The 12,108-nt window shown below is 35.5% G+C and overlaps 1 protein-coding gene across 6 annotated transcripts; it reads left to right on the top strand.

Moving 5' to 3' along the window:
- The first annotated feature begins 200 nt into the window (after positions 1–200).
- On the top strand, positions 201–12,026 carry LOC107031436 (plant UBX domain-containing protein 11). 6 transcript variants are annotated; one of them, XM_015232811.2, is made up of 12 exons: positions 201–413; positions 487–541; positions 1,432–1,462; positions 1,603–1,702; positions 2,232–2,284; positions 2,383–2,464; positions 4,752–4,844; positions 4,935–5,002; positions 7,798–8,004; positions 8,082–8,565; positions 10,632–10,883; positions 11,569–12,026. In XM_015232811.2, exons 3-12 carry the CDS (start codon positions 1,451–1,453, stop codon positions 11,766–11,768), a joined length of 1,551 nt encoding a protein of 516 aa, XP_015088297.1. In that variant the 5' UTR covers positions 201–413; positions 487–541; positions 1,432–1,450; the 3' UTR covers positions 11,769–12,026. The 6 variants fall into 6 exon arrangements, with proteins under 6 accessions (XP_015088297.1, XP_015088296.1, XP_015088298.1 ...); XM_015232810.2 differs by lacking the exon at positions 487–541; XM_015232813.2 differs by lacking the exon at positions 487–541 and having other exon boundaries at positions 202–413; positions 4,752–4,817.
- Positions 12,027–12,108: the final 82 nt, after the last annotated feature.

Genomic DNA, 12,108 nt, shown 5'->3' on the forward strand with positions numbered 1-12,108 from the left:
TCTTGATAATTTTTTGAGCAATTTCTATATAGTTCCATAAAAATGATTTATCAAACTAAGATTATTAACCTATAAGGATGATTTAGATAACAAAATTCTGATTTTTTAAAAAAAAATTAAAGAAAAATGAGAAATATTTCTCTATCTGTAATAATATAAAGAAATGATTAATGCATTAAAAACGAACTCATAAACAATTTGATAGGATAGATAACTCTATATGTTGTGAGAGACCAAAATTTCTAAAAAAAATGACTTCATCTCTTTTTACATGTATATGAAATGAAACTCAAAAGTGTTTTTGTTTTTACTGGTTTTCGGTAAAAAGCCGTTTCCACCCTTGTTTGAAAAGCATTCATTTTAGAGTTTTGGCTCAAAATTCCGATTGATCGAAGTGAAGGCGCAATCAAGCTGTAAGCTTACCTTTTTGTTTGTGGATTCAGAAACCCTAAATCCCTTTTAGTTTAACTTTCAGTTATTTTGTAGGAATACTTTCATATTGTTTGATGGAACTGGGAATTGAAATCCTCGGGGAAAAATGGTTATTCAATTTCTCTTAGTTATGTTATATAATACTAAGTAGTTGTAAAAGAGAATGCTAGAGCATACGGCACACGTAAACAATACTATTGGATGTGTTGGACTTTACCTTCTTTTTAGTGATTATATTTTCAAATGAGTTTGTTAATTATGCAGTGAACTTGATTTAGTGAAAGAAAGAACAACCTTTTATTTCTTTGTCAAGTTTGATTAATTGCAAATGCCTTATTTTACAATTGCTCAGTTTTTGGCCATGTTATCCAAGGTTTAAGGTCATTACTATTGTTTTTGGGGGTCCATAGTTAGTCTATTTATAAAGTGTTTTAACTGATTTATAGGTTTCAACTTGTTTTACAAGTTAGTTTTTGGATCTGCTTAGTTATTTTGTCATGATTACTTAGGAAATTGAAGGATATCCTTATAAAATATAAATATTCAGTTATTCCTTGATTCAAGAGGGAAAATAATATGATTTAGTCATCTTTTTTTTACCCAAAAAGGAATTAATGATTTGGTCATTTTTTATTGAGGTTGTCTTTCTTTGTAAAAGTAGGCGCATAGAAATCTGGGTGATCACGCGCTTCACGTCGTATTATTAGGATTAGAGCTGACCCAAATTATGGCTTATCTCATACAACTCAACCCGGAGCATTGCTTTTATCGTCAACAAAGAGTGTCTCTCGATAAAAGAAGTCAGCTTTGGAAAAACAAAATCAATTTTGTAGCCAAAACCCGACTCTGTCAGATTTTATTTTATTTTGTGTTTAAATATCTTTGAATTCAACAATAAAAGGTGAATTGGGTATAATCTCTTGCTTTTCTTCACTAAGTTAGGATCTCAAAAATTAATATAGTTATGAAGTCATTCATAGATCTATACTTTCTGCACAGGCTTGCGATTGTTTGAACTATGGATTACTCTGTGAGTATTTCTTAATCTTTGCTTATGTCTTTAGTTTGTATTTTGTTCCTTATTCTCTGTTAGAATCTTTATCTTTGTTCATCATCCTAAAGCTGGATCTATCATCTTAAGGCTGAAGTTTATATTGCCTCTTATAATAGATGGAGCAACTTTTATCTCCTCTCGTGTTCAATGGTTCTATTGTAGAAGCCATCACTGAAGCCAAGCAGAAGAAGAAGCTTTTTGTAGTTCTTGTTTCAGGTAACCGGTTTCTAATTCTCTTCAGTGTATTTATGCTATAAATTCCACTAGTGTGTCCTAAAAAGAACTTGTCGTAAGATAGATTTGGGTGATGTTGCACCAAAGTTTATAACATTGAATAACAATAGGTTCCCAAGTATCTCAGCTGGACTCAAGGGTAACTGGGGAGTAGTTAGACTCATGATAAGTGTTCTTGACTAACCCGGGGAAGCATATTCTCTCACTCAACCAAAAAGGGAAGCATTTCATATGATGATATACGGAGATTTTCAAAAGAATTATTTGCTGATTTTACAAGAATCATAATAAGAAATTAGTAACTATTTTGCCCTTTCTGTTTTTTGCTTTATCTTCAGCATATCTTTCTGCAAATAATTTTGTATTTCCTACTTTACCCTTTTTCTTTATGCCTTTCTTGTTCTTTGAGGAAGGTGATTGCACATACTGAGAGATCACTTTGATGTTTAGGAAATAGATAAGTCTTTAGACTTGTCATCCTAATTGTATTTCTTGCAAATTTGTGTCCTAGGTGGCAATATGGAATCAAATCAATTGGAAACATCAACTTGGCTTGACCCAAGAGTAAGTTTATCCTTACACTTCCTAGAATTTTACTAGGTTTGATGTTTTCAGCCCTTCAATAGTAAGTCCACTTTCTCATCTTTCTTCTAATTACTCAGGTTGCTGATTCTATATCAAAGTACTGCATTTTGTTGCACATCCTAGAAGGAAGTACTGATGCCAGAAACTTCTCAGCATTGTGTATCCTTTGCCCTGTATAAAGTTTCTCCCCCCCTCCCCCTTGAGATACTCTATTCCTCGTCTAATTTCTTTTATTTCTTTTCACATCCCTCTATCAGTGCAAGGAGTTTTGTTTTCTTTGGCTATTAATTGCGCGTATTCTGAGAAGGTGAGGGATCTTTCTCTTCTGAATCACCATGAGCTTGGAGCTCATGCTAGATATCATAAACAAGGAATTCTAGGACCTGATTTATGGAAATTTTCTAGCTGAAATTTTGTAAATGGAGTTGGTTAAAGAAACTTCAAGCAGAGGTGACGGTTAGATGTGTTGTACAAAAAATTCATCTAAATGGAAGCGAAATAAAACTATATTTTGGGGCAAGTGTAGAATTTATAAACAGAGACAATTGGTGCAAGGGTCTCCCTCTGTCTAACAGAAGAACATTCATCATCCTGCTGGCGACTTTCCAGGGTAACCGGGTCAACGTCAATACTGACTGGCTTTTTATATCAATCATACATTTTGATTGGTTACAGAGTGGTGGTAGGTTCATGTTGTATGGGGCGGAGTACTAGCAGTTAAGAACTCTCATATTAATAGATAAAGAGTTGCGGAAATGCATATGTTGAGGTGGAAGTGTGTACATGCTAGAAGAGGTAAGATTAGGAATGAAGATATTTGGGACAACATGGGGGAAGCGTGACTGAGATGGTTCATGCATGTGGAAGAGGAGGACATGTGCAGATGCCCAGTCAGGAGGTGTGAATGGTTAGCTTTGGTGGGTTTAAGGAGAGATAGAGGTAGCCCATAGAAGAAGTATTTGGGAGAGGTGATTAGACCGGTTATTACACATCTTTAATTTACCGTGGACATGACCTTAAATATTGGGATATGAACGTTGCAGATTAGGGTACAAGGGGTTAGTATGTGCTGAACATTGTCTTGATATCTTGCGGGTTAGGCTTGGTAATAGTTTGGTAGCATTATTTTTTTTATCGTTTCTTGTCCTATGATTTCTATTACTACCTGCCATTTCTCGTGCTTCAGTTATCGCATTATGTAGCTGTTGTTATTGTTCTTTGTTCTCTGAATGCATAGTAATGCTTTCCCTATAATTTTCTATGTGCTCTTTACTTTTGTATTTCTTTTTCATCGCTTGGACACTCTACCTCCACAAGGTATAGGAGTAAGGTTTGCGTACACTCTACCCTTTCCATACCCCAATTGAGGGGTTACACTGGGTATATTGTTATTATTTGAAGAAACATACTGAGAGAAAGAAAGAAGAGGGATAGACTAGGCTTGATTATCATCTCGATGAACAGTATAGAGTAGGCAATTGTGTTTTTGACATAGTGAGGCTTAAATGGTACATGCCTAGAGATACTAAAAATTTCTAGAGTGCTGGAACATCAGGGGAGAAACAAGAAGTAGAAATGGTGATACACTAATCCCTGCTTGTATATGTTGGTTTATTAGGTGGGAGAGATATGCAAAATGCTTTGAAGACGAAGAGAACTCTATGAAGAAGATCAAGGAACATTTTACTTTTTATTAAGTTTTTTGGTGTAAACAGAATATCATTAGTGAAGCTGAAAAAGTGATCGACTGGATAGGATCTCTCTTGGAATAGATGGGACATACTTTTGCCCGACCTGTAAATACTTTTGATCGCACCTTCTTAATAATAAAATACCCATTCTAAAAAGAGAAACAATTGATTAAAGAACATTGAAAGAGGAAATGATGACTTGTATAGTAAAAAATTTTGATAATACTTTTTCTGATGTGCTAACTTAGGTGGGCGTTCTGCACGTGGTCTGGTAAATAAAATAATTCAGGTGCATAAATGTAGAAGTTATTTCTTGTAACTGCGCATAATGTACTTCTTTTTTCACCTTTTTTTTGTATTCATATTCAAATGCATCTTTGTCCAGTGTGGAATGATTTGTATTTTCCAGGGACTAGTTCATCTTCTTTAATTGGATTTTCAGTATTCTAACTTCGAAGGGACAAAGACAATGGGAGAAGTTGAAAAAATGTTCATGCATGGAGAGTTCTGAAGTGCAAGTACTTCAATATGTATTAGAAATGCTCCTCTCTTAATAAGTGTAAAACCTGCTTTAGTATGAAAACTAAGGATTTCAGTAGTTAGTGTGATCTACAATGGTAGTGTTCTCGAAGCCATTTAAAACTTTGTGAATTCTTTCTTGGTTGATGAGTCTTATAATTCGGAAATCTTGCTGTCAATGCCATGCTGTCTATGTGCACTTTTCATGTAGATATACCCTTACATGAGCTACATAGATCCACAGGAGGCTATCCCTTGTATTACAGTTATTGGATACAATGGTGTTCAACTATGGCAACACGGTATGGATCAGCTTAATCTAATGTTTGGTAATAAAAAACATGGCATGATTAGTTGTTTGAGACGTAACTGAGTTGTTGCATCTCTTTCTTATTTATTAATTATGTATCTAATTGTAGGGGGTTTTGTTTCTGCTGATAATCTTGCATCTAGTCTTGAGATGGCGTGGTTAAGTCTTCATGTTCAGGTATTTCTTATGTCATATACGTGTTCTCCATATAATTTTAATTCTGTCCCGGAGACATGATTTGATTTTCCTGATTTTGTTCCCATTAGTTATGATGAATTGTTTTACTAGGAAGACTTTTAGCTTTATGTTGAGGAAATTGCAGGGGATCACTTGTTTTGGGCTGTTCTTTTAGACTTTTTAGACCACTAGACTCTGAGTGTGAGCAATTTCTAGAATTGTGACTAGTGTCAGATAACAACATACCCGGTGTAGTCCCACAAGTGAGGTGTGGGTAGGGTAATATGTACATAGACTTTATCCCTACCTTTGCGATGTAGAGAGTATCTTCCTGATAAACCCTTGGCTCAAAAGAGAAGATATTCAAAACAGGGTTGCGAGTAAATTATGGGAACAAAATATCAAGATAAAAACCAAATGAAGCAATATAATACTAAACGACATTGAAGCATAGGAACTACCGATTACTAAATATTATTACCACTAGTAAGGCTGCAAGTAGGTTATAGGTTATAGGGAGACATATAATTTTTTATTCATGTTCTAGGATTTCTATAAGTAGGTTATAACTTAGTACATTTTCCTATATTTCCTTGTAAATATGGACAGCTGTAGTTTTTATGCAGCAAATAGTTATACAGAAAATGCCCTTCTAAAAAGAAAAGGGTTGCAAGGAGATGGGGCTAGCCCCCAGCTTCTCCCCTCTAAGGAGCGACAAATCTGTGCTATTTACTAAAAGAAAAAAAGGCTTCCCTTTAAATGGGATAGGCAAAATTATTTTTGTGCGCCATCCAGAGTGGATTGTAGACTCTACTAGCTCTAAATCTTCAATGATATATGAAAGTTCTTTTACTTCTCTGAATATTCTCTTGCTGTTACTTCTTTTCATTGTATGTCTAGTGACATTAAAATCTCCATAAAATACTGAGGATTCACCAGATCCCCCCTTCCCCTAACAACAGCTACCTCACCACAGATGGACTCAAAACTGTGGTTTCTTTCTTCATCCTAAAGTTTACTTACAATCAACTTAAAACTGTGGTTTCTTTCTTCATCCTAGAGTTTACTTACAATCAAAATCTTTCAACCTACTTGTTTGAAATTTTGGGGATCCTTATTGGTATAGCTGGAAGAGGAGGAAATAATGGTGGGTATGCAGTTAGAAACATTGAGTATTTGAGAAAATTTGCTGAAGTTGTTTGTAGAATTGAATTTCGGATGGTCAGATTTTAGAGACAAAGTGTACCTTCTCTCTTATCATACACTATGCATCTCCAAATGTCCGAAATTTCCAGCGACAATCTAGTTGGACATAGTAATGCGTTGAATCACAAATGAAACTTTGAGCAACTAGTTGGACAAAGTAATGTGAATACAAATGAGTTATCATGTTCTTATTAACATTGTTTTCTTTTGCAGGCAGAATTATTCCCGTTTCATAGATAAATTATTTGTTTCATAATGAGTAAGGTTGTGGGTTCAAGTCACCAAGGGAGAAAATTACCATATTAAAAAAAGTTATGTGCAGCATATGAAGTAATAATATATAAAATAGGCAGTCTGGCTAGTGGCTTCCAGGGAATTCAAGAGTCTAGAGTTAATTTATTCTACAACTCTGGTTGTTCTTTGGTCCTTCATGAGGCTTTACCATAGCCAAACATTTTATCTATTGTAGGTGCAATTTTCAATTACCAAATACTCTTCACTTCAAGAGTTTCAATTTCGTACAGTTTTTACCATCCATGACACACTATAATCTGTAAAGCCTTATAACCGTGGCCAAATCAAGTCATTTCCTTGAATCAAAATCTACAAAGCTCTTGACCATCAATCTAGTATTGCAATATAACAGAATTGCGGTTAGGGGTAGAATTTTCTTGAAAGATCAATTTCCCTTCTTTGGTTACAACTTTCTGCAATTCAGCTACTAAGATGTCTAGAGTCAGCTTCTAAGTTGCTACTCGTCTCCCTGCTAAACCAAAAGTAAATAAACCCGTCACTCTCTTGCCTCAGTATTCTTGTACCTCTTGTTTATCCTTGTCTCCTTTGCTGCTGTCTATCAGTTCAACCATTGTTGGCAAGATGGATACTTGCCTAAGTTTCTCTGTGCCATTTTTCCTACTCTGTCTCGGTAATTTGAAGGATATTGAAGAATGATAAAGTCCCACATTGGTTGAGGAATGGACTGGTAGTTTGCTTATATAGACTTGGGCAATCCTCCCTCATGAGCTAACTTTTGGGGTGTGAGTTAGGCCCAATAGCTAATTTTACATGATAACAGAGCAGGACCCATTTTGCTCAATGTTGGGCCTCCAAATTAAGTATGCCCACACACTAGATGTCCAGCCTTTGGCGTGAGGTGAGGTGTTAAGAATGAAAAAGTCTCACATCAGTGGTTTATGAGATGGCAGGTCTCCTTGTAAGGCTTGGAAAATCCTCCTTCCTTTGAGCTAGCTTTTGGAGTGTGACTTAGGTCCAAGACCTTATTTTACAAAGGAAAAATGCGAAGGTTGGATGTCGTTTTGCTAGCCGTTCACTTTTACATTTTATTACTTCATAAACCTTGATTAGCACAATCTATTAAATTTGAGGCTGAGATAATCCAATCATATTTGGGTTTAAGCTCATGGATTTGTTGTTTAGTATGTTAGGAAGCACTGTATTTCCTTCATATAGGTATACAGTGTTGTCTGCTTCATGAATTTGGGCTACTCTACTTAGTATATTGTGTTGGTCCTTGAATTGTTTCAATCTTACCTTAATTCTTTGTGTCAATTATTTATGGTTTACTGCAGGATACAACAACTACTTTGTTGACTGCTGCACTTGCTTCAAGGAAAGATCTTGTATCTGGAGCTTCTTCTGTAACATCTGAAGTAGGGAGTTCTTCAAGTGCTCAAGTTTCACCAGCTCAGGCGATTACACATATTCAATCTCCATTGGCTACACTGTCTAAAAACTCTCAGATAGTAGAGGGAGAGGATCCTGGACATGCTGCTATGGTAAATTTCATTTACTCACGTTCAGACCTCTGTTCATTTATTGTCCAGCATAATAGTCAAATTTAACTACTTTGCAGGACATAGATTCCTCGCTGATTGACATGGATTCTCATGGATCAGCAGATGCCTTTGAATCTAGAATTGGTGACTTCAATGAGTCTACCACTGTGATCACAACAGCAGAAAAACCACTTGATCTTGTAGAAGTAGATTCAAACAAGGGTAAAGATGAATGTTCAATGTCAAAAGAGAATCCTGGTTTGCGTGATCAACATTTGGACCCTAGTGATGAAGCTCCTAGAGAGATTGCAAATAAAGCAGGGAAAGACCCCGAGATTAATATAGTTGAAGATGCAGCTGCTGAGTCAGATGATTCGTCAAATACATTTCACGATGTTTATTTAAACATTAGATTGCCTGATGGTTCAAGTTTACAAGTGAAGTTTCTCGTTATAGATACTTTAAGGATGGTCAAGAACTATGTTGATAAAAACCAAACAAGCAGCATTGGTTATTATGATCTAGCAGTTCCTTATCCTCGCAAGGTTTTTGGTGATGAAGGTAACAGAGTATTATATATATACATATATATTCTTTTTTGTTCAAGTAAAAGTATTTTCATTCATAAACGTGACCAAAACAGCCGTATTCAATATACCAAAAGATCAAAACTCTACAAAATATAGTACTTCGCAAATCTACCCAATCATTTTTACAACAAGGAACTTTCTGCTTACACCATAAGAAAATAAGGGAGTGGAGACTACTCAACTGCAAGAAACTCAACTCGTGACCTACAAAAGTTCGCATATTTCTCTCTCCGAACTACCCACAGTAACCAATCGGAACCATGTTCCAGGCCCTTTGTCTTCTCCTCTTTCTCCTGCTCTTCCAACCGAGCATCAAATCTTTCACAGTTGTTGGTATTAACCAAGGAGTGTGAAACCATCTAAACACATTTCACCATATTGTCTTTCTTATTACGATCCTTATCCTTTTTGTCATTGTTTTGGGTGGCAATACATCCTCCATAGCTAACTCAAGTCAAGGGAGTGCGAGTAGGCAACTTGACAGTCTGAGTTGCTGACAGCCTGGTACATCAACGTTCCACTTTTATATGTGATAGAGACTTTTTCCTTTGGTTGACACACATTCTTAAGGATTTCTAAAAGTTGGTTTGAAGCTGTCAGGAAATGCATCAGAAGATGTGGTTTTGTCCGAATAGTTTGATGTTGGCTACAAATAGTCTCAGTTGCCGCCTGTAATTGCTTTAGCACATATGGGATGATTTTTATTCAATAGTCTGAGTTCATATTGTTATAGCCTGTCTCAACTAGTCTGGAATCAAGTCTTGATTGAGTTTGAAACATAGAGGAATAATAGATGTTTTAACACTAGGAAGGAAAACATACTTAATATTAGATCTAGGTGTTTGAAAAGTCTATATTTATGGTGTAGGAAGAATATTGCATTTAGGGGTGGTAATTGGGCGGGTTGAGTCAAATTTGAGTGGGTCATAATGGGTTAAGACAACAATCGGGTGAAGACCCAACCCAACCCAAATCAAATTTGCTTGGGTCTAAACGGGTTATGTATTGGGTTATATAACGGGTCAAGACCGGACCCAACTCAATTTTTACTGAAGGTTATTGTTTTATATGTTCTTTTAAACTATTTTAGTAATTAATAATTCTTTTTTCTTTATTATGACTATATATAACATATCAAATTGAAAAAAAAGTTCTTTATAAATATTATGACAAGATCTCTCATGAGCATTAGTGTAGTCAAAGGCGCGCTTAAGCCTTGAAACGAGGCTCAAAACGTGTTGAGTGCTTTGCCTCGCTTTATGTGCGCTTCAGTGTCTTCATCAAGGTTTGAAGGCAAAATTTTCCTTGCCAATGAGCCTCTTTGAAGTGACACTAAATATTTGATATTTCATTTTATCATAAAAACTTCCAATTTTTTTGGTCATATATTTGTCATTCATGTTTATAATTATTTTCTTGGACTAAACATAGATATTTGTAATTTTTTTCTCTTTGCGCCTTTTTTCATTAAAGTTCATGCTTTATTTGCGCTTTAAAGCCCCACAAACCTTAGAGCTCTTTTGTGCCTTTTGCCTTTGATAACACTGGAGCCAATTCAGGTTACATATCAACGTAAGTTTTAATGAGTTGAGCTAATGAATGGACAAACTTAAGCGGGTTGGGCAGGTTGGACGGGTTGGGTTTGATTTTGTCAGCCCTAATTGCATCGCATATGAACTCTTATATTAGATCTTTTGCATTCCTTCAATATGTAGAAGGAAATTTTCAGTTTGTACTCTTTCTTGTACCTTCTTGGTACTCTTTAATGAAATCTATTACCTTTTTCATTAAAAAAGTATATATCAGTAACAACTAGTTTGAACTGATAAATTCCACATGCTTGCTTAGGATCTTCTCTTGAACCTTCATATGGTTTTTGTCAATTCCAGCATATGATCCATTAACCGCTATCAAACGTAGTTCCTTTTTGTTGCTTGCTGCTATTAATGACATTTACTTGTTACCTCATACTTTAGAGATCAATTAAATCACTATTATACCTTATAAATGCTTTTTTCCCTTGAAACGTGTCAACAGATCTAGATAGAACATTGTCAGATTTGGGTTTACACAATAGGCAAGCACTGATAATCGTTCTTCGTAACAAAGTGGATGTTACATCATTGCATGGTCTAAACAATCCGGCTGAGAGTAACCATACAACAATTGGAGGCGATGCAGGATATTTTGCTACGATCAGAAAACTCTTTTCGTATGTAAATCCTTTATCTTACCTTGGTGGAAGTTCTAACACATCAAACACTGCTCGAGATAGCATATGGCAATATGGTAGTTTCCTTTCCTTTCTTCTTGACCTCTTTGACAGCTTTACTGCTAGAGAATTAGAAATTAAGGATACGTTCAACAGATTGTATTACTTGCACTTTCTAAGATCAGCTTTTGAGTTGCTTGAATTTTTTTATAAGACTTGCATTAACAGGCACTTTACACCATCATGTTTTTGCTAATACAACAGCGTCGTTTCCAAACATGTAGGGGTTGGCTATATGAAGCATTGCTGACTATTTTTCTCCATTTTGAATTCATCTAAGGACAAACTTATGCAAAGTGAATAGAAAGCACTAGAAGTTCTTTTCATTTTCTCTAGCATTATTTGAAGACACCTTTTCCCTGATTTAGTGCCTGACTTTGGACTGTCAGTGTAATTGCTTCTCCATGTGCTAATATCGTACTTCACACTAGCTTTTACAGATTAAATAAAGCAATGAGTTTGTAACTGAGCTTTTCAAGATCCATTATCAGGTGTATGGAACTGAGTATTTTTAAAAATGTTCTATTTATAAATGGATGAGATAAGGGCATAACTCATTGACAATGAGGTTCAGAAAGTGCTTTATCTTATTATCTTTTTTGAACCCCTTGTAAATTTTGGGTTGGTCATGCTGATATATTCATGTGTCATGTTAACTTGTTTTTGGTACTGTGTTGTCAATTTATTGCCTCTGACATGTAGGTCCAAACTCATCCGCACCTCAAAATAATCAGAGCCTGGTAAGTATAACTTCCACAACTAATAACAGAGGTAGAAAGCGAGCGTCATCTAGCTTTGGGAGCAACATCCACACTCTGAAACATGATGAAGATGAAAATCAGTCTGGTGACAAAAACACATTCTGGAATGGTAATTCTACTCAGTTTGGTGGAGATGAATAAGACTTTGATGTGTGTATAAATATTCTTCCCGTTAGTCATTGTAATAAGTTTTGGATTGAAGCCTGTTCCTTTACAAAAAATGATTGGCTTAAGCATAAACTGAGGAGATGCATTTTATGGTTAGAGAATATGGATGATGTTTTGAGCACAAATAGGTCTTGTATTTGTTCTTCTAACAGAAATTTTGCTCCAAGTCCATCTATCATTGATAGAGTAATGTTCTAATTTTAGCCTAGATTCAATATTCCAAAGTGCAAACATCTAACTAGTTGTGTCTACAATCAGCTAAGCGTCTTTCGCTATGTGCACTGCTTTGCTTAGTATGGACTCCTTCGCTTTG

This window comes from Solanum pennellii, chromosome 9, assembly GCF_001406875.1.
Source record: "Solanum pennellii chromosome 9, SPENNV200".
In the NCBI taxonomy this organism is placed as follows: domain Eukaryota; kingdom Viridiplantae; phylum Streptophyta; class Magnoliopsida; order Solanales; family Solanaceae; genus Solanum; species Solanum pennellii.